The 25,775-nt window shown below is 41.8% G+C and overlaps 2 protein-coding genes across 2 annotated transcripts in view; one reads left to right on the forward strand and one right to left on the reverse strand.

The window, feature by feature from the left end:
• pds5b (PDS5 cohesin associated factor B) overlaps nucleotides 1-22,200 on the reverse strand; it is a 38,452-nt gene extending 16,252 nt beyond the window's left edge. The window contains exons 1-9 of the mRNA XM_067608267.1: nucleotides 22,096-22,200; nucleotides 8,637-8,764; nucleotides 7,967-8,170; nucleotides 7,479-7,565; nucleotides 3,573-3,670; nucleotides 2,481-2,607; nucleotides 2,026-2,106; nucleotides 1,168-1,308; nucleotides 155-270 (exon numbers count right to left, since the gene is read on the reverse strand). Of these exons, the coding sequence (XP_067464368.1) occupies nucleotides 155-270; nucleotides 1,168-1,308; nucleotides 2,026-2,106; nucleotides 2,481-2,607; nucleotides 3,573-3,670; nucleotides 7,479-7,565; nucleotides 7,967-8,170; nucleotides 8,637-8,744 (962 nt within the window). The 5' untranslated portion in view covers nucleotides 8,745-8,764; nucleotides 22,096-22,200. The remainder of the gene's footprint in view (nucleotides 1-154; nucleotides 271-1,167; nucleotides 1,309-2,025; nucleotides 2,107-2,480; nucleotides 2,608-3,572; nucleotides 3,671-7,478; nucleotides 7,566-7,966; nucleotides 8,171-8,636; nucleotides 8,765-22,095) is intronic.
• A 1,591-nt stretch (nucleotides 22,201-23,791) lies between these two features.
• Nucleotides 23,792-25,619, forward strand: zar1l (zygote arrest 1-like). Its single transcript, XM_067608269.1, has 4 exons — nucleotides 23,792-24,411; nucleotides 24,521-24,613; nucleotides 24,724-24,798; nucleotides 25,164-25,619. The coding sequence occupies exons 1-4, from the start codon at nucleotides 23,824-23,826 to the stop codon at nucleotides 25,305-25,307; spliced, it is 900 nt and encodes a 299-aa protein (XP_067464370.1). The 5' UTR covers nucleotides 23,792-23,823; the 3' UTR covers nucleotides 25,308-25,619.
• Nucleotides 25,620-25,775: the final 156 nt, after the last annotated feature.

Genomic DNA, 25,775 nt, shown 5'->3' on the forward strand with positions numbered 1-25,775 from the left:
ACAAAATAAGACAAGGCATTAAATGTTAAAAGCAAACCGAATGAGTTGATACAAAGATTAACATCAATATCAATATCAAGTAGGGGTATTTTAAGATTTTTTTCAGATTTTTTATGGATCTGAGGATGCCACAGCCACAACACTGAAGCCCCACCTGCCCAGGTAACACTGCCATAGTGGTTTGTTCTGTGCAGCCAACTCAGAGTCCTTGGCTCCAAACATCTTAGCCAGCAGCTTCACCACCTGCAGCCTCTCATCATTATCATTACTCTGCAGAGACAGAGGAAAAGAGAAACAGAGAGAGAAATGATGCACAGAATTTGGCCGTGTCGAATGGACAAATGCGCCAAGTCGTTTACATTAACTACATTGGCAACATCCCCATTTTCATAACACAGGAAGGCAGCGGTTTCTTTGGAATCAATCTTGTTTTAGAATGAGCTGCAAAGAAGAGGAAACAGCAGGTACAATGAGAGCTGGAGACAAAGGAAGACAAGAGGTAGAGAGGGGGAAGGACTGAGGATGAAAAGAGGAAAAGCAGTTGGGAGAGAGAAACGGGCGAAGAGAGATAAAGATGAAAAGAGGGAGGGTGAGAGAGAGAGAGACAGAGTCTGTGGGGGAGAGATTTTATCGCAGCTATTATTTTGAGGAGACAGCAGTGACCTACACTCACTCTGAACAGTTAATGAGCGTTATCCGTCAGCAGGATGCCTTTATGAGACACTGCAGAGGCAACATTATGCTGACTGGCTGACTGCTTTATCTTTCTAATATGAATCAACAAACCCGCAGAGAAGGTAAAAATGTGCAATTCTGTGGGTAATGGGTCAGAGAATTCAGGTTTTTAGTCTGGTGTGTTGATGAAAACCACAATACTGATATTAACACAAGCTTTGCAGCTGCTTCTACCTTTATAACTGCTACTAATATCGCAATATGCAAGACATAAAATCTAATAATGATAATGTAATTTATCTGGAAAATGTTCTTGTACGCTGCAGTGCATCAAATGAAACAACGATACTGACAACATGATATGATAAAAGTGAGATGCTAAGACTCAACTTACAAAAATGCTCATAAAAAAACTGAAGTTATGCATCAAGGAATGCACAAAGCGGTTTAGTACATCGATGCTGAGCTGAAAGAGCGTGCGTTTCTCCGTACCTTGAGTTTAAACTCGAGCTGCGGCAGCACTGAGAGCAGCAGGTGACTGTCTATGTTATAGAGCTCCAAGATGAGGTCAAAAACGTGTTCGGACAGATCGCTGACTGAGGTCTTTCCCAGCATCAGCACCTGGTTGAAGAACTGAAAAAGACAACAGAGAGGGAGGAATAATGATTACTGGAAAAAGTGAATCTGTGTGACTTTTCTGTGACATGTAACATTCTGTGTATGTCTCTGCATCTTAACCCAAACTTTAAATTAGCTGATGGGACACAAGAGAAAGTCAGGATGGGCGACAAAAGACCACAAATTCATTTATAAACAGTGAGATCTTTGTGAAGAAAATACTGTTTGCTTGCTTCTTCTCCATTTCAGCCTACCAGTCCCAGTTAAATCTCATCTTACAGCACTGAAGTTGCCTCGGGACTAATATTGGGATGCATCGAATGTTTTATGTTCAACAGCTGATTTTCATGTCCAACATATCAATTTGCTACATCATTTACTCAGATGTGAGCCTCTTGCAGTGCCAAGACATTTCTAGCATGGCTGGCCATGGTTTAAATACCTTGGCAGTGTTAGTGTCATGCTCTTCCCATTAGGCTACATGAGACGAGCTTTGACGCTTCAGTATGCACAGATTTATCAACAACTGTTAAAGCTGTGACAAGTATTATTCCTGAATTTTATGACTATTACAGGAAGTACATAACTGCAAGGTATCCGGCGTTAAAGCCAGAAAAATGATCTCCATCCAGCCAAAGACATAAAAGATGTAAATTCAGCTCCACAAACACACAGCCGCTTTCAAGCTTGAGACATAAGATAAACAATAACGTGTCGAAGGTTTAATCTTACATTGGTGATGTATGGCTCGATAGCCTGAGCAGTCCTCTTCAGCAGAGCTTTGGCCAGGTCATACGCTTGTTTATTCAAATTCTGGACAGACCGACAGAAAATTGGTGAGTAAAACAGCAAGTCATAAAGAACAAAAACTAAACATGTGAAGAGGAAGTCATCTTTCTTTCCCCACTCAGAAGATTCCCGTCAGGAAGCTTATAGAAGGCACAGATGTCCACAGATATTTGTACACAAACTCTTTAAACTGCTTTACCTCCTCTCACCTGCAGGGGTCTCATTGAATTACAGGAGATAGAAAATAATACTGGCCTCAGTCCACTAACAACATCAACTCACTTCAGTTTGTTCAGGTTGTAGTGGCTCCAACGTTCATGATATGACTATATGTGTGCGTATCGATGAAAGTAAATGCTTAAATATGTGTAGTCAAAAATCACATGTTGGTCACTTACCTTGTGTGCCGGCACCAGGTTGACCAACACGGTGTCCAGCAGCTCCTGTGATACAGTGTCCCCCTCGCAGATGATGGAGCTCATCAGGTCCACCATATGCATGTGCACCTTCTGGTTGTGGCCATTGCTAGGGAAACAAGGTGAGGAAGGTCAAAGATCAAGAATGGCATCCCTGCATCATTTAATTATAGATATAATATTCTACATTGGTTCCCATTCAGGCAGTAACTTAAAACTAATAACAAGCGTCAAATGTTTTTTTTTTTAATTTCTTTTTTTTTGCCAGTTTTAGCAGGGTCACCACTTGAGAACAGGAATCAGTCATTTTTTGGTGCACCGGATTGACTTTGCTGGCGGCCGGCATTTGTGTTTTTCACTTGGTGGATCTCTTATTTTGGAAACCGACTGCAAACTGACTGCAATGCTCTGATCACACAGAGGGTGGGTGTGATCTGCATTACAGCGGGAGGTGAAGCTTATTACCTAGATTTGTATCTCAGCGACTGCTGTCCTCAACACTGGCAGGCTTTACTAGTCTCATTACCTCCCATTCACTGGAGGTGTCACTTATACACACGCACACGGGAACACACACACACAAAAATCAGGGGCTGCATTCCCTTACATCTTCTAGCTCACTGCAAACATTTGAAATGGAAAGCAAAGCTCTTTTGATACTTCTTAAATATATAAAAAAGTATTATGCTAGCACAACCTTGACACACACACACACACCACAATTTTTTCTTCCAATGGCAAAGAGCCAAATTCTGTACTGCAGAATTCAGCCCTCAAGGTTGTGTTCAGCAGAGTGAAATGGAGAAGAGGGTTTGGAGGAAAAGATAGAAGAGGGAGGGAGGGCAACAGAGACACCCGGACTGCTAGTGTGCTGTTTCATGATGTAGCGGCAGAGACATATTGAGGTGTTAGAGATGGCTTTGAGGGATCAGCTCTGTCATTAGGATTGCCGCAGCAGCCAAAATAAAATCCAGCTAACACAAACTCACACAAGGACAAACACCGTGATGAATATGGACACACAAATACAAAAAAAAGAGACACACTGAGGTGGACTTTGATCAATGGACTTACTTGATGACCTGGAAGAGCGTTCTGTAAAGCTGGGTGAATATCTCGTTGCTGTCTTCAAGCTCAAAGCAGATATTGTACGACTTCACCCACGCTATGTTCTGAACAAAAAGAGAGGAGGCAGGATGTTAGTGATAATGTCATTTACGATGCAGATGCATGCTGGGAAGGTGAAAGAAGAAAGCCATGTTTGCTTATAGGTTGACTGCCAATGTGTTTAGTATATGATAATCTGCTAAAAAACCAAAATCAGACTCAGTTGCCTTTAAATGAAGAGTAAACAAGTCTGTTTTCATACAGACTTTTCAACTGCTTTCTGCGTTGTGTTTGAGATTAGTTGAGGTTTCCATTCCAGCTTATATTAACAACTTTATCTTAAGCCCCTTTTCAGACATGCACCGCTTTATGTTAATGTGATGGCAGCAATTTTACATGTCCATCTCATGTCTTAATAAACGCCTGAGTCACTTCTACATAAAAGTCATGAAAGAAAAATCTTACTAGGTCAGGACTTGTAACATTTCCTGTCAACATGGAAGAAGTCTAAATTGAATGCTGTCAGATTTGTGTAAAGCAGCAGCAGAGAGAGAGAGAGAGAGGCAGAGAGAGAGAGAGAGAGAGGCAGAGAGAGAGAGAGAGAGAGAGAGAGAGAGAGAGAGAGAGAGAGAGAGAGAGAGAGAGAGAGAGAGAGAGAGAGAGAGAGAGAGAGAGAGAGAGAGAGAGAGAGAGAGAGAGAGAGAGATTAAATGTGTGTCTTCTGCCGCCTTCTAAAATCGCTAATACATTTATTGTCTCAGTCTCCATCTCTTATACACAAATAAAATCAGTTTAATAAACAATGACGCACAGTGAAAAACCATTTTAAGTTATTGAGAAGATTCCATAAAAAGGGAGTCTAAAAATCGGGGCCAAGGGGGTAACCTCAATATGACCACAATAATAATCCAACTAGCACTCTGTCTCCATTTTTGATTTTCATTCATGCCAACCGCATGGATGAATAAATAAATATCCAGCAAAACAGAACAAGGACGGTCTCAATTTAACTGCATGTCATTTGATGCTTGTGCTTTGTCGGCTGTTATAAAAATAGGCAGCAGAATTCGATATCGAATAACATTAAATGATGAAACTGATGCAAAAATGCATCAGTGGATTCACTGTAAGAAGCAGGGGGGAGAGTATTGTGGCTCTTTCCGTAAGTATCCTGTCATGTCCGAATGAAGCTGTAAAGAACATGAACACAAAAAGACACTTGTGTCTGAATGACAAAAAGCCATCATGTTAACAGACGAAGCCAGTAATGTTACATAGTTCATCTCTGAAAAAGGACTTTCTATACTACTTCATGGCCACTGTAGCTATAATCTGTATTTCTGTTGTGTCATGAAGTGAAAAGCAATTTACATCTCACAGCTGCTTCCGATTATGTTCCGTTTATAACGCTGGCTTTTTAATCACCATCTTAAATTAGTGGGAAATAAACTTACAAACAAACTATATTTACTTTCAATTTGACTCAACTTGTTCCTTGCTTTCATAGGAAATTGCTTCCTGGTGCAAATGATGATGAATCTAAAGCATTTTGACAGAAAATAGAAACACACGAGCTGAAGATTAAATCAAACCACTGACATCGAACATCAGACTAACATTTTTAAGAAGGATCCTAAAAAATACTGAAGGGTTTAAATTTTTTTGAAGGAATACACTATTTTTTATCATTTATTTTGACTTAATTTTAAAAAGAAATTCAGACAGACAGGTTGCTGTAGCTTGAAAGACTTGGAAAACAAAACTAGCTGATCTCTGCAGATATAATGAACATGTTTCCTATAAGCTTCTGTTGCACAGCAGGTGAGAGTGCATGTCATCCTGTCAGCGCTGCTTCCTCCTCTGCGTTTCTACACTCGCCTTTCACGTTATTTACCAACAGTGATGTTGCAATCGCAATAATTAATGCAAATTCAACCAATCTCCGCCTGTGAGTTCTGGCTCAGCCCATAGACTTTACATTGTGGTGATGTCACAGATTTTTAAAATCACTCTCAGATCAAGGAAAATTTTACAAATATGAAACCTCCATGGATCAAAAACTCATAAAAGAAAGAATCAGAATTAACCTTGTTTGCAATTCGAGGTGTCCCGTTACCAGTTTTAAAGATGTCTCTTATAATGGTGGTCTATGGGGAAAATGCTTTTTTGGGCCACAGGGGGGGTTTTTCACTGCAATACTGCCTGTGGCCGCTCAGAAAAATTGGCTGCAAGACTGAGCAGTGGCTCTTACATCCTTGGGCTGACCAGAAAAAATGGCAAAACAGGAAGTGCCGGGTTTGTGGGAAATGTGGTCTTCTCATGAGAATTAGGTTACCGATCGTCGCACTTCCCTGTGTCAGTCTAATCATAACAACAAATGTGACATGTCGTTGCATCACGCGTTCAGGTGGAGGGGATAAAAAAACAAATACGTAATTTTTTTTTCTCCCTCGACTTGCAATTTTTGCCAGTTCCTGCAATTTTACCACTGAACACACACACACACACACACACACACACACCACATAAACCTTTGCAAATTGCATTGCAACTTTTGAAAAAAGCCGCTACAAAATCGAGCATTTTTGATCGCAACAACCACAAAAAAATTCTGCAAAATCCTGGAGGGACTGATTATTTATTTTATACAATATTTTTATATACACACATGCATCAGCAAATTTATTCAGAGGACCAGGATAAAACAAAGATAAAAAAAAAACTAGTAATGTGCACAGAATGAGCTGTTAAGTCAACAAGCTATAAACAACCTCAAGTCTCTGCACAGGTTAAGCTGTTCACATTAACCTTGTAAGTATCGCTGATGCCATTTATAAACTGTTGAATAAAATATCAGTCAACCAGCTAAAAAGTATTAAAAAAAAAAGAGCAACTGGCTTCTCATTTCAGGCAGATACAGCAGATTAGTGCTGATGCATAGGGAACAAATAATACTTATGACCATCAAAATGTTCCATCAACTGTGCAAGTCTGAGTTTGTACAGTGAAAACTAAAGTTTACAGGCAACAGTCACCTGTTACAAACTGCATCTACCCCGAAAACCAAGTTGCTTCCTCCAGGTTAAGGACTGAGCTCTCTATGTGCATATAAACCTAACCACTGATTAGGGTTGGCGTAAGCTCCAACACTAAAAAAACTTGTATTGTGCCTTTTAACTCTCCTCGCTCTTTTAATTTGCAATGAACAATGCAGAAAACATCTGGGTAGTAAGCTTCTCATTTTAGCCCATCATCACTTCCACTGGTTACAACATCAACGTCAGACATTTGGTCATAAAACAAAACACTGTGCAGATTAAAACTGTGACCTGATGGCAGCTCATAGTGAAAAGTCAGGAGAACGTTAAAGTTATTGCGATTCATCCTGATGGGAGCATGACTGTTTGTACAGAATTTCAATGGTAATCAAGTTGTTGAGATATTTCACTCAGTCCAAACCTCAAATTATGTCAGGGACAGATTCCTCTGGGAAAGAGGAACGTCTGTACAAAAATTTTATGGCAATATATCTAAAGGATGTGGAAATATTTCAGCTAAATGGTGGACCGACCCACCAACTAACCAACATCATCTTCCCTAAAAACAAAGTGTAAATAAGCTACAGATGTTATTTCAATGTGTCTGATAGCTTCCATCAACAATTCATATTTTCTGCTGCTCATCTCATTTTCAGTTGTAGCTACAGGTTGTGAACATTGATCAGATATCCAAAAAAAGTGTTCAAAAATTCTTTTAAAGCTGAATCTAATTAGACTCTGTGGAGATTCAGATTGGATTTAGATTCAATGAAATACTACTGAACACCAACCTTCCCACTGATACACACACACACACAGTAACACGATAACACACCTCAAGCAGGTAGAAGTATCTGTTGAACTGGGCGCTTTTGGTGTCCTCAAGTCCTTTGAGCTGTCTGGTGATGAACATGAAAATGTCCTGGAGACGAGAAAGATACGGAGATGGTGAACGCTCCGCACACACACACAGCTGTAGTCATCAGCAAAACTCACGTCTGCTAACGGAAGCATAACAAAGTTAAAAATACAGCGAACAACAAAATGTTTTCTAGCCAGATGACTAATAGTATCTGTTAGTCCAGTATAAAACAAACATCAAAATTTATAATTTGGATACAACAAAAGAAGGAAAGGGCTGGGATGTTATGGCTAAAATATCATGTTGTAGTATTTTTCACAATATTGACAGTATTTGTTTTGTTTTTTAGCAAAATTAAATTACTATGTCAGTTAGTGTTAAGTGAATCCTCCAGAGTAGACGCCACAGGGTTAATGTAATTAAACAGTGAGTCATTCTGGTGAAAATCCTCATCACCATACCTTGAGTTTATCTGGAGAGGTGTAGGGCGCCTCCGGGGCGTAAATCCTGAATATATCTGCCAGACAGCAGGCCACCAGCAGACGCACGTCCTTGTCTGGGTGTTTGAGGAAGAAGTCTGAAGCCAGATGGAGGGCCAGGTTCAGGTACAGCTCCTTCTCTTCCTCAGAGTCCTGGTCCATGTCCATAAAGGTCTTCACCACCATCTGAAAGCGGGGCGGGGTGGAGGGATATTGAATGGGGAGAGGAGATGCCAGAGGTTAGTGGTTAGGTTGGCTCAACAGCTAGGCAGAAAAATGTGTTCGGTTACACCCCGGCAAAGTCGAATAATGACATACCACCATTATTATTCAAATGTTTAAAAATGTATATTAACTGTAAGGAAGGAAAAAAAACTACAATTTTTATGAAGACTGGTTTTCATTCCCTAATGGATCCCACAGTATAACACAAGTTAGAGTGATATGAATCAGAAAACAAAAAAATGTCTAAAAATTTGGAATCTGATCTCAGATACTATTACTAATTTCCAAAACTACACACGTCTTGTTTTAAAAAGGAAATAATGATATTATGTCTCTAGAAATGTGACTACATCATATTGCCTGACACACCGTCCCTCAGTAAAACAGAGGAGACGCACCTGAGGCAGAACGAGAGAAAGGGACTGACCTTGAGCCTGCGGACCATTTCCTCTTTGGAGATTTTGTCAGAGATCTCCTTGACCCCCGGGGGGTAGGTCACCTTCCCGTCTGCGGCTCGAGCTTTAGAGTGAGCCATCCTCTTTAGCTCTTCACTGCCTGAGGAAAGAGAGAATAATGTTGGTAAGAGTGGGGGGAAAAAAGTGAGACAGACAGAACAGAAAGAATCCTGAAGAATTGCGATACCTCAACAACAACAACAAAAAACCCAAGAAGAAGCATATTGTTAACTATTTGGATCCCAAGGCAAATCTTTTTAATACTTCAAAGCTTAAAAAAAAAAAAAAAAAAAAAAAAATCTGCAATAGAGCAACCTCTGAAATATTCAGCAAGGTATTCACAGCACAGTAATAGCTTTCCACAAGCTGAATCTAGGATGAAATTGCTGCATTCAGAGAGCGGGCTGACTTTTCACTGTGAGCTGCTGCTACCATTGTGTTCCACGTTTCATTACCGCAGCCACTAGCCTGACAAGGATTACACCCAATTCATGTTTAGGGCATTCACATGATGCCAAATGTGCTTTGACTTTCAATTTAGTGCACAGCTCACAGCCAAATCAGTCATGTTGCACTTTATACTGTTTTCTGGCAACAGCTACTAACTGGCCCGTCTCACCTTGCTGCTTGTTTTTTGTCAATTAAAAAGATATTAAAAAGGGCAGATGTGTGTCCACCCAGGAATATGACTTCCACTCCCTCAAGCCTGACTCATACTTCATGAATATACAATAAAGTCTGCATCGTGAAAAGCTGGGTGTGTAGTATTTAAAAAAAACTTTATAGTGGGGAATGATAAAATATCATTTATTACAGCAACAAGGTTGAGGGTTCTCCCCAGGAGTTTTGAGTATAATGGGGGACGTAACCTTGCTGAACTGAGTGTGACAGATACTGACAATATTTAACATTTTGTGACCAATAAATTACAAGTCTACAATATAAAAAATAGCCTCAGACACAGTGCCAAAGTCACAGTGTCAGAAACGGTGCCATTAACCAAACCAGTACTTTCTTCCAGCCTCATGTCCTTGTCTGGTCTTTGTCCATAACTATTCACATCTCAGTTTACGAGACTGTTGTGACTCAAAACAGCTAATAAAGCCAGTTATCCTCTACTTTAGTTTATGACTTTTGATAACCTTTTCGTGTATGTTGAAATTTTTATATTTTTTATGAGGAAGATAATGCAAAAATAAAACTTTGAATGGATCAAACTAATGTGAGAAGTATATTACCCATTAATTACTGGCTGTAACCAACTGATTGTAATTCTGTAAGGCTAAATTGAAACTGTTGTCTGGTTAATGTGCTCTCTGCAAGCCAGTGTCTGAAAGATGCAAATTTGTTTTGACAAAACCAATAATTTAGCTCCTAATAATAGCAAAGGACAAGCTAACACTAATGTTAATTACTTGTGCAAATATAATTTAACGATTTCTAAAGCCATCCAAAGCTTCACACAATATGCATATAGAGACACACAACGCCTCTGTATTTTCTCAATTAACTATTTGGTTTATCAAATGTTTAAAAATAGTGAAAATTACAAAGTAATATGCTAGAGCTATGGGTGGCGTCTTCAAATTGCTGGTTTTCTCCGACCAACAGTCCAAAACCCAAAGATATTCAGTTTGCCATCAAAGACGACCACAGCTGCATTGAACAGTCAATTAACAGTAAAATAATCTGCAACAGTTTTGATAATCGAGTAATAAGTCATTTTAAAGCAAAAATGCCAAACATTTCCAAGTTCTGGCCAGTCATTTGTGAGGATTTGCTGCTATTCTTTGTCTTATATGAGAGTAAATTGAGTATCATTGGATTTTGGACTGTTGGTCGAAGAAAACGGGCAGTTTTATGACATCACCTTAGGTTTTATGAAACTGTTCTCTAGCATTTCATGGACTAAACGATTAATCAAGAAAATAATTGGCAGATTAAATCCATAATGAAAATAATCATTAGCTGCAACTCTATTGAGCACTACATCCACATTTCAACTGCAGGAACTTTCCCCAGGGACTAAAAACCTTTTGAAGAGAGTTTCACGGAGATCGTTTTACCGCCCAAAAAGTCCCTACTGGGGTGGTAGTGCTTTCCAAAAGTAAAGGAACTTTGGGGTCGGGTTTGAAGGGATGACCGTTGCTAATTGGTCAAACACAGACACCGCGGCTGATTCAACTCGTGTCTCGTTTCATTCATAAAACGAGGAAGTACTCCACTATCGATTTAGGACGAGGGCAGGACTTACTACTCAGCGCCGTCCACTTGTGATTGCATCATCACAAAGACGCATGTCAATGCCATGTGTATACAGTGCCACTGAGCAACCATAATGTGACAACGACGGAGGGGATTTCCCACAGGAAATTGATTAGCCGAGGTGTTACGTGTCGACTTCCCCAAAACGAGGCCGATGAAGGTGCATCATACAGAAAAACTATTGAATATTGAGCCTGTGCTGTTCACCATCAGGGATTTGAATGCTCCCTCTTGGGTAAGCATGTGGAAAGAATGTGTTAAAATGCATTTATTACTTTTGGCGAGTTACCACTGAAAGTTAAAAACAGCTCCTGACAAATCCCAACCTCATGGCCTTATTGGGTTGTGGATTTTTTTTTTTCTTTACACAGATATTTGCATACCTTGCCGCTCTGTTTTCCAGATCATTACCCAGCTCCACTGCTGTCGTTATTTAAGGAGTCTTGTAGTTCCAGTTACTCCTCTCAAAAGATGTCTTATTGTGGACAAAAGCTAATTGTAGGCTCATGTAACTCAATATTCCTTTTATGTGACAATTTATAGCACCACTTGTTTAAATTTTGATTTTTAAGTATTAGTTCAACAGATTTTTAGATTTTCTGTTCTATCTTAAAGGACCAGTGTGTAGAATTTAGTGGCATCCAGCGCAACAGACATGACTTTTCATGGTCTTGACAAGCTGCAGCATTTATTAACTGACACACTGTAGCGTGTACTGTACATTTACCTCCAGACTGTCAACTTACTGCTAACCCTTTCCTCTGCTACGCTCGCATTCACTGTTATTTTTCTGCCGCTCGCTCTCTCGCTTAACGACTCAATTGCTTACGCTCTGCCCTATTTCTTAAAAAGGAGTTACGCTACTTGACACAGACGTTAACTCATGTTTCGAGACAGCCCTGCTCAGCGACTCCCAAACGCTATTGATTTGTGAATGAATGGATATTTGGCGTTATTTTTGACATTTAAAAAATTATTTTTTGGCCTGGCGGGGGTTCTCGTTGGCCCACCAGGCCTGTACTATTATAGGGGAAACACTGGATACTTTACTGCTGCTAGCTAGCATAGCTAACTAGCATAGCTAGCAGTAGTCTGCAGATGTCAGGCTGATATTTTGTAAAGAATCACAAACAGCAGCAAATCAATTAGTGATCAAACCTTTCTGCTGCATTTGTGCTGAAACTGATTATCAAACTGGAGGTGCTCTACTTAGTTGAAGCATCTGGTGCCAACAGTCAACAGCTGTGTGGGATAACCTGCATTTTATGCTTAATGCTGACAGACTTTCAGGTGGTGCAGACCATTTGTTATTCTTGCTCAGCTGTCTTACAAAAAATTAGGTTTGGAGATGTGATTTTTGGCCATATTGCCAAGCCCTATGTGGAATGCACCAGCATTTGTGGCTACTGGACTTGGAATGGGAATTGAGAACCGATTTCAGTTGAGAACTGGTTCTAAGAGCTTATCAATTCCTTTTGGCGGAGAGTAAGAAACGGTTCAAAGCGTGGCTTCATTCCATGAAGAAAGATGACAACAGTGCTAGTTGTAATGTCTGTAAAATAATAATTTCAAGTAAGGGTTGAAACAAGAGCAATATGCTGAAACATCTTTCTATGCAACATGGATTTAAATTGCAAGAATGCCATGTATTTGACACATACATGGTACGTATGAGTGCCACTGCTTCCCAACTGAGCAGCACGTCCGAGGGTAAATATCCTGTTATAATAACATTAGCGCCATGCAGGCAGGCTTAGCAGATTTTTTGTTTGACTAAGAAAACAAATGCTGTCCAAATATTCTCTTATTTCATCCATGTTAGATGATGACAGACAGACTGTTGCTACAGCTAGCTCTCAGGCTACAGCCAGCTCGACTCGCCCATCAAAACCCTTTCACGCTTGCTGCACAGAGAGGGAAAATGAGTGAAGGAAGGGTGAACGAGTGTTACGGTGCAGTAACAAAACTTGTAGTGAAAGGTTTGCACCCTTTCTCAACAGTAGAAGAACCAGAATTTCGTTTCGGTTTCTTGCTTTCCTAGAGGTTAGTTTTGTGTCAATTGATGTACAGCTTAAGGCAGACATAAACTGTGCTATTTCTTCTGGATAAAAAGTACAGTATGTAGCAGAAAATTCACAAGTGCAACGCTGTTTCCAACTGGGCTGCAAGAACACGCACAGTGGTTGTATGGATGAAGATATCCTTCATGGCAAAAACTGTCCTCACAGAGAAGCAGTGACTCCTCAGTAAGAATACATTCAATACTACTTTCATTAGATTCTAATATACAATTAACACATGGTGATAAATGAAAAGATTATGGTCAGTATAAATGATAAACTAATGTTGATTATGCAACGTATATTGTTATGTGTGATGGGCTCATACAGATGTGCCTTTTAACTTTGCTTTTCAGACCTGCCCCAGCACACACTCGTTCTAGATGTGAAGACATGGTGGAATTCCCTCTATTTGATGATTGAGAGATTCTTCGAGCGATCCTCCACCATTCAGGCTGCAGTCATGGACTCATGGCTAAGGAAGCTGACTGAGAAGGACAAGTAAGGGGGGGATTATGTGACTATTTCAATATGGCTTATTTAAAACTTGGTGGATTAGTAAAGCCATCCTATGGAGGATTGTGTTAATTTGCTTATGAAATATAATTATTTACTATTACAGACTGGTGGGGGAAATGGACACTGATGACTTCAGAAAGGCAGAGGAGTGTCAATGCTGCACATCTCCACCCAGTCCTCAATGAAGTGCACCTGGCCCAGGAAAGGAAGTAGTTAAATGCTCCAGGTTCCTGTGGCAGGGAAAGGCTTCTGGTTTGCAGACTGCTGCTCTTGCTGCCTCTCAAGTGGCATAAGTCCAGCCTGTGGTCAGATTCTTCCCATTCTGCGGAAGTTGGAGGGCCATTACTCAGTCCAGGTGGAGGACTCAAGACACAAAGAACATCAAGGTGAAGATTTGGACCGATCTCTCCACACGTTACCAGGTACTGTGACCGACATTTATTCAATCACCATGAACATGGCAGATATATCACAGACGCTAAAAGGAGCTCACAAGCAGTCACATTTTTCCCAGATTGTTTAACATGGATGTGTCTTCCTTTTTCCTTTTTTTAAAATTAAGGATGATGAAGACCAGACATTCCTGGAAGAAGCCGCAGTGATGGACTCAAAATTCAAGTTAAAAATGGATAAGGATGCCATCTGGGACAGTTTGAGCTCAGCAGCAGTAGCAGCAAATACCGCAGTGGCAGAAGAAGTATTTGACTGACAATCCTTTTGATTGTGGCACATTTCTGTTGCGATACCTTTTCTGTGGTTCCATGTCTGGTACTTACATGATCAGTTTCTTCTCAAACAATCAGAGCAAGAGACATGGAGACAGTGTGATGAAGAAGAAGAGGCGGAGGAGGAGAAGAAGAAGACTATGTAAGCTCAGTTCATTATGATGATCATATGGCATGGATTGAAATATGAAACTTCAGTCAAACCATTAGACTAAACCACTTGGCTATGGTCTATTTAATTTCAGACTCCACCCTTAAAGCAACACAAGACAGCCTTGGAGGAACTGTTTGCAGTGGAAGACCGCAAAGCTACAGCAGACAATCCAACAGACAATCCAGTCCATCAGTGAGAGAGTGGAGCAACAAGTCCAGCTCTACAGAGGCCTGCCTCCCACCCCTGTATCAGCTGACCCTACTCTCTGGTGGTGGCAGAAGAGAGACACACTGCCCCTGTTCTCAGAAACCTATTTGTGTGTTCAGGCATCCTCCACCCCATCTGAGAGGGTGTTCTCCACAGCTGGAGACACCCTTAGCCCAGAGAGATCTAGGATCCTCCCAAAGAAATCAGACATGCTCATTTTTCTGCAGAAGAATTGTTGACTTTATGTGCCAGTTTTACATTTGGTTCAAGCTTATTCCCTTGTGAAAAGGAGTATAGTAATTTATTCAAATGTTACTAGGCATACAAGCCTATTTTTCTAAAGAGGAATTGCCAGATTTATAGGTTTGTTATATTTTGTTATATTTTTAAGAAAAGGAGCATTGTAATTTATTTTAACATGTTCAAATATAATTAAGCAGACATGGTGGTCACACGTTGAGGTTGTGTGTAGTTGCTGGTCTTGCCGTAACCTACACTGAAGGCACTGACCTGTAGGCAGTATTCTGTTTGGGCTTTCAGAGTCGGGGTGTGCTATGTAGCTTGAATGTCCTTTTCCTGTTTCTAGAGGGCAGCGTAGACAGTAGGGGGCAGTACTGGGTTACTGAGGGAAGTTGGGTTGATCTCCAAACAATCCCTTCTGAGTAGAATCACTTGCTCCAGTCTGCTGCCTCGGGATGGGAGTCGAGAACCGGTTCCAAATTAAACAGCAGTTAAACAGTGGAGCTCTTGAACATCTGATTAACATGAACGCCTTTTTTTTTACGCTTGTTTCACTGTGTTCAGACTCAGAAATAATAAAACAGTTTTGATGATGCTGAAAACCTGTGTAGGCCTACCTTTTTCCCCCAAACAGGAACATGATCAGGAATCAATAAGGGAGTTGATAAAGAATTGGACCGATAAGCAGAATCAATAATGGCATTGGTATCAATATAATCTTTTCAATTCCCATCCCTATACTGGACAAAAAAAGTACTTGCTCCATGTTTAATTCCCCAAAAACCATCTCTCCCAGGAGACTTGGCAAAACTACTATCCTAGTGAAGGCACTGCATACACACTGGTACTAAAAGCCTTAAAATGAACAGACAGATAACTTTTCTTCCATAACTACTGTTCTGTTTGTGATTTCTCACAATTTATGTTGCTTTTCTAACTGAAGGAGAATTGATTATTATGAAACAGTGTGGGTCAGTAGATCTGCACAGTCTGACAAAAGCGCTCGCTGGGTTTGATTCAGAGGCCAGACTGCAATACTGAGTTTTGAATTGCGACCAAACAATTTTCTGCAGCTGTACTTCAGCTTTTATAAACACATGCACGCACGCCATAACAAAGCCAAATGCACACACACTGGACACTGGCAGCCTGCCAAATTGCTCGATTCTGACCTTCTTTTCCACCCCACAGCTGCTGCCAAAGATGAGTCCATCCCTCTCTTAGTCTACCACGCTGACACACTAAGAGCTCTGCCAATCACGGTAGAGTATTTCTCAACGGGAGAGAGTGGGAGGGGGGGGGGGACTGTCTGAATACCATCCACTAGGGAATATCTCACTTTGAATAAGAGGCGGCAGCAAATAATTTCACACAGGCAAGCTTTACCCTATGCTAAACCTCTTGAACATGGGCTGCTTTCAACTCTCATTACTTGTTTATCACAGTCAAACACATTTATCCCCCCCCTCCCTCACTGATGGTTTTCTATCTTCCGCTGCCTCTGCTGTCACCGCTGTAGCCCTTTAACACAGCTGCCAGCACAAATATGAAGACTCAGAGCACTCCTTCTAACCTAAAATCGAACCTTGACACAGTCATCCTTGGTTTTAACCCTGTGGGCGATCAAGGAGAAGAGAGTATCCGTCTGCAAACAGAGAAGACTGGACGGCAGCTGGCTGTAATGGTGAACTCAACGACCTCCATATGGGCACCACACAAACACAAAGTGAGGGAGGCCAAACGGGAGAAGAGTTAAGTTTTCCCCAGATGGAAACCTAATTTATCACTTATGTGCAATGCCACACTTGCGCACCAATGTGCAATATAAGGTATATTTGTGTATTTTTTCATTTCTCTCTTGTCTTTCTCTTCTCTCTCTCCTTTTTTAAAAAAAAATCATTGTAAATATTATATACTCTAATTGGAACTTGAGCTCAAAGAAGCCAAATTTCACTGCCTTCAATGTTGCCACCCACTGTGTTGCTGTGCATGTGACAATAAAAGCTCTTGACAAAATTTTCTGAATGGAGGCTCTAACTCTAAGAAGGTCGGCCAGGAACAACAATGAAGCAGAGAAGGGGGGTTTGAAATAAGTCCAAAGGGTATGAGAATGAGACTACGATGTTGGAGCAAACCTCCGAAGAAGCCACACTGCAAAGGGAACCATAAGACATTTTATCCACAAACAGACAACACTGCTGAATCACATGTCTACGGTTATTATGCAGTGGGCAGTGAGTGCAGGAATGTTTCCTCTTCTGCATCCATTCAACACAGGCCAACCACCACAGAGAAAATACTTAAGGCTACCATTGTGGCTTTGTAGAGCAAGAATTTGACCATACATAATTTTGCTCAGTTTTCCTTTGAGTCGGAAAAAATAAAGTTGAAGGGCTTAGGCTGTCGCAGTGAAGGAAGATCCAGGGTGGCTCAAAAGCGTGGTATGCGGTCTATGCGGTATTAATGCCTTTTTTTGTGAAATTCAACGTATGTTAGTCTGATTAAGTCAGCCGAATGGAGCAGCAGTACCTGATGAACACGGAGAAAACACGTTAAATTGTGTTGTGCAGGAAACAATGTTGGCCTACAGCCAAGTCCCCTTAAACCTGGGATTTATGAATGGAGTCTGGCTGGACATGCCTTTAAAGACTGTATGATTGGTGGAAAACTACTTGACCTCGCAGTTTAAATGGCAGCCTGCTTGGCTGTGTGGTGACCCGGGAGAGTTTAAACATATAACCAAGTCAAAATGTTCATACAGACGTGTTTTTAACTACCGAACATCAGCACCAACCCCCAGTCAGCTCACCCCAAGCCTGGCTTTGTTATGAGGGCTAGGTGCCAGATAGCTGGCGCTTAGTGTGCGTGACACTGCGTGCGGCTGGTGGGATCCTCCCAAGCTGCCAGACCAGACCGTGGGAGCCGCCAGAGACAGACCAGACCAGAGGAGCCCCAAAAACATTCAATGAACACAGACTGAAGTGTAAAACAAGAAGGGTCTAGTCTCATAAAAAAAGAAAAAACGTGAACATAGCACGGTTGTGGCAGTTGCTTGCCATCCACTGCGGTACTGCAATATTGCAGCTACTGCAACGGCCCTATGAAGGGCTACAACCTGCATTACATCTAAAAAGGGCGACAGACAAATTACCAAAACCAACTCTGACCAGAACTGCTGCAAAGTGATTCAGGATGAAATTTTATCTGGTAATGTTACCATAAATCAATACACACACCAACTACAAGCTGAAAGCCCCTCACTCCACTAATGACTTGTTCCTGGCCGAGACCTGAATGAGTTCTACTGTTGATTTGAAAGACAATGGGACAGTCCGGACACCATCCCCCGTGACGCCATCCACCAGCTCCTCCTCCGCCACCTCAACAGGGGCCCGGGCCTCTCCACAACTGCCCACCTCAGGGGCCCCCTCCTCTCCTACCACAATGACGACTCTCATCATCCTGGAGAGGGACGTTAACAGGCTGTTCAAGACACAGAGCCACTATAAAGCAGCTGGACCAGACTGTCTCTCCCTCCACCCTGAAGCACTGTGCCTATCAGCTATCTCCAGTGTTCACAGACATTTTTAACACCTCACTGGAGACATGCCACATACCAGCCTGCCTCAAGACCTTCACCATCATCCCTGTCCCCAAAAAACCAAGGACCACAGAACTTAACGACTACCGACCCGTCCCCTGACTTCTGTGATAATAACGTCTTTTGAGCACCTTGCACTGTCCCACCTTAAAACCATCACGGACCAACTCCTGGACCCCTTGCAGTTCACCTACAGAACAAACAGGTCTGTGGATGATGCAGTAAACATGGCCCTCCGCTCCATCCTTCAGCACCTGGACAGGAACTTACACAAGGATTGTTTGTGGATTTCAGCTTCGACTTTAACACCTTCAACCCGGCAATGCTGAGGGACAAGCTCTCCCAGCTGCATGTGCCTGACTCCACCTGCAGGTGGATCAGCGACTTCCTGTCTGACAGGAAGCAGCACGTGACGATGGGGAACATGTCTCTGACTCCCAGACAAGTGGGTAGCTCCAGGTCTGAAAAGTGAAGCCAACGCGTAAGTGACTTAAACCTGCGTTCTCTCTAATGGCCATCAGGGGGCAACTCCAGTGCCTCCAAAAAGAAGTCTGATTGTATGGAAGTTTATGAGAAAATGACACTACTTCTCACTTGATTTATTACCTCAGTAAACTGTTTCCTAATGAGTTTATGGTCTCAATCGCTAGTTTCAAGTCTTCTTTAATACAGCATAGGTATGCTTTGGGGCGTGGCTATGTTGTGATTGACAAGTCGCTACCACAGTGACAACATTGGTTGGTTGGCATAACCCCATATTCACAGAATAGAGGCGTAGCCATAGCCGTCACTATTTCAGTGTGTTTTCAGTTCAAGAAAGTTAACTAACATTTTCGTTGCCTTAAAAAGTCTTATTCAGTGTTTGGTTGTACTAGAAGACCCTCTAAGGAGTCAGATGTTCCATTTTTCCAGTAGGAACATTTTGGCTTAATGGTTTTAAGCCTGTTTTTTGCTTGTGAAAATTAGCATTAGCATTATCACAGTTGACCATAGACTGGAAATGCAGAGTGCTAATCAAGCTAGCAGCTAGCATTAAAATTAGGTCTTCCCTCTCATCCAAATATGGTCACTTGTAGCTCTAAAATCCAAGATGGCAACAGTCAAATGACAAACTTGAGGCTTCAAAATGAGAGTCCACGAACCATTGGATGATGTAACGGTGGCTACATGCATTTTTTTTTTTTTTTTTTACAGTCTATGACCACCAGCACCAGTTCCCGCTCAAGGCTGTGTCATTTCCCCTCTACTCTTCTTCCTGTGCACCAACAGCTGCACCTCCAGTCATCAGACCGTCAAGCTCATGAAGTTTGTGGATGACACTACCCTCATTGGGCTCATCTCTGGTGGGGATGAGACCACCTACAGGTGGAAGACTGACCATCTGGTGACTTGGCGCAGACAAAACAACTTGACAGTGGAGATGTTTGTGGATTTCAGAAGGAATGCAGCCCTATCCACCCCCATCACCCTGTGTGACTCCCCCGTCGACACTGTGGAGTCCTTCCGCTTCCTGGAAACAATCATCAGTCACAACCTCAAGTGGGAGCTGAACATCAGCGGCCTCACCAAAAAAGCTCAGCAGAGGATGTACTTTCTGCAGCAGCTGAAGAAGTTCAACCTGCCAAAATCAATGATGGTGCACTTCTACACCGACATCATTGAGTCCATCCTTACCTCCTCTTTCACCATCTATGCTGCTGCAACTGCCAAGGACATAGGCAGCCTGCCGCGTATCATCAGCTGTGCTGAGAAGGTGATTGGGTGCAACCTGCCGTCCCTCCAGGATGTGCACGCCTCCAGCATGTTGAGGCGAACAGGAAAGATCATGGTCCACCCCTCCCAGCCCAGACATAAACGTTTTGAAACACTCCCCCCCAGGCAAGAGGCTGAGGTCTGTCAAGACCAAAACCTCATGCCACAAGAACAGTTTCTTCCCATTTGCAGTTGGCCTCATCAGCAAGGGCCAGGACCCCCACTGACAAAGACTCGATCCCTCCCATGGACATTACACATTATATTAATGTAAAAAACCCATAATCTTGTATTTGCACATCTTATTTGTAACCTCTGATCTAATGTGGCGTGTTACATTAACACAACTGGCGTATTACAACACAACACAACTAATGTAACACAACTGTTTAGTTCTGTTACATTAACACAACTAAACAACTTATCATCATCATCATTTGCTCACTGCATAACTGTGTCACTCCTGGTCAATATTTTGTACATTTCATTTCATTCTCTTCCATTTAATATTTAAATCTGTAGCAGCTCTTCTCACTTAGAGTATATTTTACACATTTTTATATTATCTAGGATTACTTAATTTTGCATATATATATATATATATATATATATATATATATATATTTTTTTTTTACTGTCACAACAACACCAACAAATTCGCTATATGTGCAAACCTACTTGGCAATAAACCTGATTGATACATTAAAAAAAAAATCCAACTTGACTTTATAGGAAACTTGTCTTGAAACGTACCGATTGGAAGTGTGCTACGAGAACAAACCTCCCCCAAAACAACTGTATTATAACCAAAACACTTATTTCATGGCAATATGATGAGATAATTCAAAGACCTCTTACAACCTGTGATGCATTGACCAATCCGCAACGTTGATGATGACACCATTCAATTATCACAGGCTGACAGTTGTCAAAACAAATGCACTGCAGCACCCTGGAGGTGCATTCATGAAATAACGTGCACTCCTTGAAATAACTCCTATCTTTGTCTTTGGGTTATTTTTTGTACAGCCGCTCCTTTATCGCTTAAAGCCTTTTGTTGTTTGCAATAATAATAACAACAATACGTGTGCACGAGACCAGGTGTGCTGCTTTCACTTATCACACTTAAGTTCTCAACATAAAAGGTAGTGTATTCCTCTATATGTATCGATTATGTAACCGATCGACCACTAAATAAACCATTTACGCTACGAAACAATGTCTCTGCAATCCCAAAAGTCCACCACAAAAATCATTTCTAGCATCGGAGCAGCCACCGGGTTACTATTAGGTTGAAATGATTTACAACGTAGCGTTAACGTTAGCTTGAAGATAGAAAGAAAACATTTTATGAGCAGGGGTGCTTATTGTTATGATACAGCAGCATGTGAAGGCCAGGGACTGTAGTATAGCCGGACTGCCTTGTTGCTGTAATGTGGACCGCGGCTAATCTAGTTAGCTGCCGTTAGCTCGCTGGCCAGCTAGCGTCGCCGAGCTAACGCGTTAGCAACAGCAATCTCAGTGACAGAGGGCGGACAGATACTAACGTTGCACCGAACAAAACACCCGGCTAACTACCGTTATATCGTTATCGATACCCCGACCCCAGTCATACAACCACGTCGAGTCATAGTTTGCTCATGCTGCCGGGACATTAAGTCTAGAAAACGGGCTAGTATTTCACTAGCTAACCATTTAGCGCCGCAGGACCAGGTCAACCAGCGCTGTGAATCGGACACGGCTGCCGAGAACACAGGCGAGCAAGGCGGGCTGCGCGCCCCCTGTTCCCGCTGGAAACCCGGCTACTCCGCGGACACATCCCGGGTCATATCTCATTATTCGCAGCAGCCCCTGGAAATATTGCAACATTTCAATCAAAACGGCTTGCTTATTTATGCAATTTCTTACCTGTTAGGGTGAATTGTGATCAATCGTGTCCTCCTCTGCAGCTCTCTTCCCCCTCCTAGCTCCAAAATGGCGCCAATATGTATAGATTCAGTGCCCATGGGTTCAAACCATCAGTGAGTGCGCAGCGCCACCTATAGACTGAGTCCATGTAGACCTAATGGGCCCTTCAAGTGCTGCTCGTAGAGTCCTTTTACTTCATGTAAACGATTACTAATTCACCATTTTCGACATTATTCAATACCCAAACACACATTTTGTTGTATATAAAGAGGGTTTTGTTTACCCAGTGCTGCTCAGAAAGTAATTTGTGTTGCAATGTTACCGGTTTGATATAAAAGAAAACGCCCTCTAAATAAAATATTAGTTCCCTTCTATTAAATTGTTATTTTTACATCCAGCAATGAGGAATGACGTGATGGGGCAAACTAAGGAGAAAATAAATGGCCCTAGTTTGGGTTTTAAATATTTATCTACAAAGTTGCAAAAGTTAGACACGGCTAAAAGTTGAACAGACACTGAAATGGGGACATAATAGTGTTTACAGAGAATACAGAGAATCTTGCATTAGTATCATTTTGACAGTAAGTTGCCTTTACTGCCTTGCTGTGTTCGTCCGCTTTGAAATTGAAAACTCAGTATTCCCGACAGCACTTGAACGAAGCAACAGACGTGTTTCAAATGAGGGTGCAAAAATGATCTCATAAATGAGACAGTCGTAATAAAACATAATGTTGTCATTTGGCTGATATTCATATTTCCTCACATTTACTGCTTCTGAATAGTGCAATTCATTTTAAAAGGTGTCACTGCCTATTAAGGCTTTTCATCAAGTTGGGCGCCTGTATTTATGAAACCTTACTCTTAGACACATTTTAGACTTCTATGGAGCCATTCATTTTCCATTTCCTTGGCCTGTTTATTTATTTACTCATATCATGACACTTTTCCATGATAGAACATATGTTCCTCATTTATTTTAACCCATAGGCTCATTTACTTTGATTACACTTGCTATTTTTCGGGGGTTTACTGCTTTCACTGACTCTCCTTAAAAACCCACGACTTCAAACTACCACAAAGACCTTGTTAAAATGGTTTACAGAACATCCAACTAACACATGCCTCAAAGATCAGGGGCTTCCCCTGCCTTGGCTATATGATGGGTCTCTGGCCAACATGAGCTATAGGGGGAGCTCCAATATAATGTTTCAGTTTTGCACCTTACAAATCTAAACCATTAATACTGCAGAAAATTAGAAAGGCATTAATACATTGAAATTTTGCTGCTGAATGAGAGTTTGGGTAACTGAATTCAATATAATTTTTGGTTGCCGTGCACTCTATTATGTTATTTTTAGATGAAGCAGCCTGGTGCCAGCACATTAAAATAACACAGAGCATCTTATTAAAAGCCTTTAAATTAAATTAAATTACTTTAATCTATAATTATATCATAACATTTCACAGCAATTCTCTCTGAATTGCCTCTGAATGTGTAATATATGAGGACACAATATTTAATACAGATATTTTTTTTTTAAACTTGTAGCTGAAGTCTCTTTCCATGATGTTAAATATTTTTGTAGGCTATATAGCACCCGGAATAGAGTCCGCATGCGCGCCCCTGTTATCAATTAACCAATTAGTGCTGCAAGACTGCAACTATGACCACATGTAATTACTTATAAATCACAGCGGGAGCTCTTGGACTGGTTTCATGGCTCCAGGATGGAGGGGTTCCTGCCCACGTTTCCACCGTACAACGTCTGCGCTCCCCCGGCTCAGGGCGGCGGCGGCGGCGGCGGCGGCTGGGGAAAGAGAGAGGGCCGGTTCATGACCCCCCAAGGCCTCAACTACCTCGAGCTTTGCAAGGCCATCCTGTCCCAAGTCAACCCCAGTTTGCCAGCTCCAGCCAAAAAAGCAAACACAAAAGAGTGCGGCGTGCAAGTAAACGCCAAAGTGGATCAAATCGTCCAGTGTTCGCTGGGTCCCAAAACGCTGTTCTGCCTGGAAGGGGATCAATCTGTGCCCTCGAAGTCTCCCAAGAGCCCTGATCTGTTCAATCAGGACGGGAAGGCGCCGTACAGCACACCGCCAGTGAGCAACCTGCGCTTCCTGAGGCCCGTTTCCATCTACTCGCCGGTGTTTGACCGCAGGATCCCCCTCAAGAAACTCTGCGACGATGGTGAAAGTGAGGAAGAGGCCGAAGACGCTGAACGTGCGGAATCTGACAAGGATGCGGATCAAAGCGGCGAGGACACAGTGAAGGACTTCAGGACCGCTTCCCAGCGGTCTTCAAAGGGCTCCAACTTTCAGGTGAGTTCCTGTGTTTGGGAATTTGATGATAGCATACATGTTTTCCATTCACTATCTACCCTCATCATGTCTGCGCACACATCATCACTGACAATGTCATTTTCATCAGTTCCTGGAGCAGAGATATGGCTTTTTCCACTGCAAAAAGTGCAACATCCGGTGGGAGAGTGCTTATGTATGGTGCATCTCTGGAACCAGCAAGGTAGTTGTCTGTTATTTACTGCAACATATGGCTTAACATGGACTGATTTGTGTCTGGCAAAGTCTGCACTCTTATTAAGAATGCAAAAATAATGGAATTCATCTCGTCAGGTGTACTACAAGCAGCTCTGCCGGAAGTGTCAGGTGGGGTTTAACCCCTACAGAGTGGAGTCCATCCTCTGCAAGGTACATTTTCTTGTCTTGCTCAAAGATGAAATGTTGTAATATCATTTGAACACTTTAGATTTAGTATTGAACTCCACTTCATAACAAGCCTCAAAGGTGCTATGTGGAGAATCTTGATTTTTCATTTTATATTGCAGTGTGATTTGGTGCTTTGCACATGTCCCTGATGGTTGAAACTTGTTAGAAGTGCATGATTATGTTAGTTCTCATAAAAACTGGATCAAGTCTCGTAAAGATGTTTCAGTTTCTTAAAACCTTCCTTCAACAGGGGTCATAAATACCCAGATTGACTTGTTCTGCTCTTGCTTCTCTCACCGCTTTCATTCACTTTCCTGTCTCTGTCTTCCGCCTCCCATCTGTTTCAGGGCTGCTCTCAGACTTGTTGCAGCTGTGAGAAGAAGCAGAGACACATCAACATGAGGAGGCCTCACCGCCAGGACCTGTGTTGTCGTTGCAAGGGCATGAGGCTGTCCTGTGACGCCACCTACAGCTTCAAATACATCGTCTGAGGCGCCCTGCATGTTTGCTCTGGTCTGGAATCACCCACTCTTCATGTAGATCTATAGGCTCGTCTTCGAAGTTGAGGCCATGCCAGCAGACGTATAGTTCTTGTACATGTCACAAGTGGAGTTACATCAAGTGACTGACTTGAAGAGATTCACCTATTTTCCCAGCAGCGAGTAGCTGAATCTCTGATTTGGTCGTTTATTTGAAGCAACTTCTCTAAAAGGCTGTCTTTGTTTCCCTCCATTAATCCTGGTGCTTAACTTAACATGAAATTATTTTTGTAAAAGAAATAAACATTGCATCTTAAAACCTGAGATATTTTTGTACATTAGTTTACTATCATAGAAAACTAAATAAACCAGAAAATATTCACATTTGAGAATCTGGAGTCAGAATTTAGACCCTTTTTTCTTGAAAATGGCTCAAAACAATTAAAATAGTTGGCGATTAATTTTCTGTCAACTAATCAT

This window comes from Thunnus thynnus, chromosome 13, assembly GCF_963924715.1.
Source record: "Thunnus thynnus chromosome 13, fThuThy2.1, whole genome shotgun sequence".
In the NCBI taxonomy this organism is placed as follows: Eukaryota; Metazoa; Chordata; class Actinopteri; order Scombriformes; family Scombridae; genus Thunnus; species Thunnus thynnus.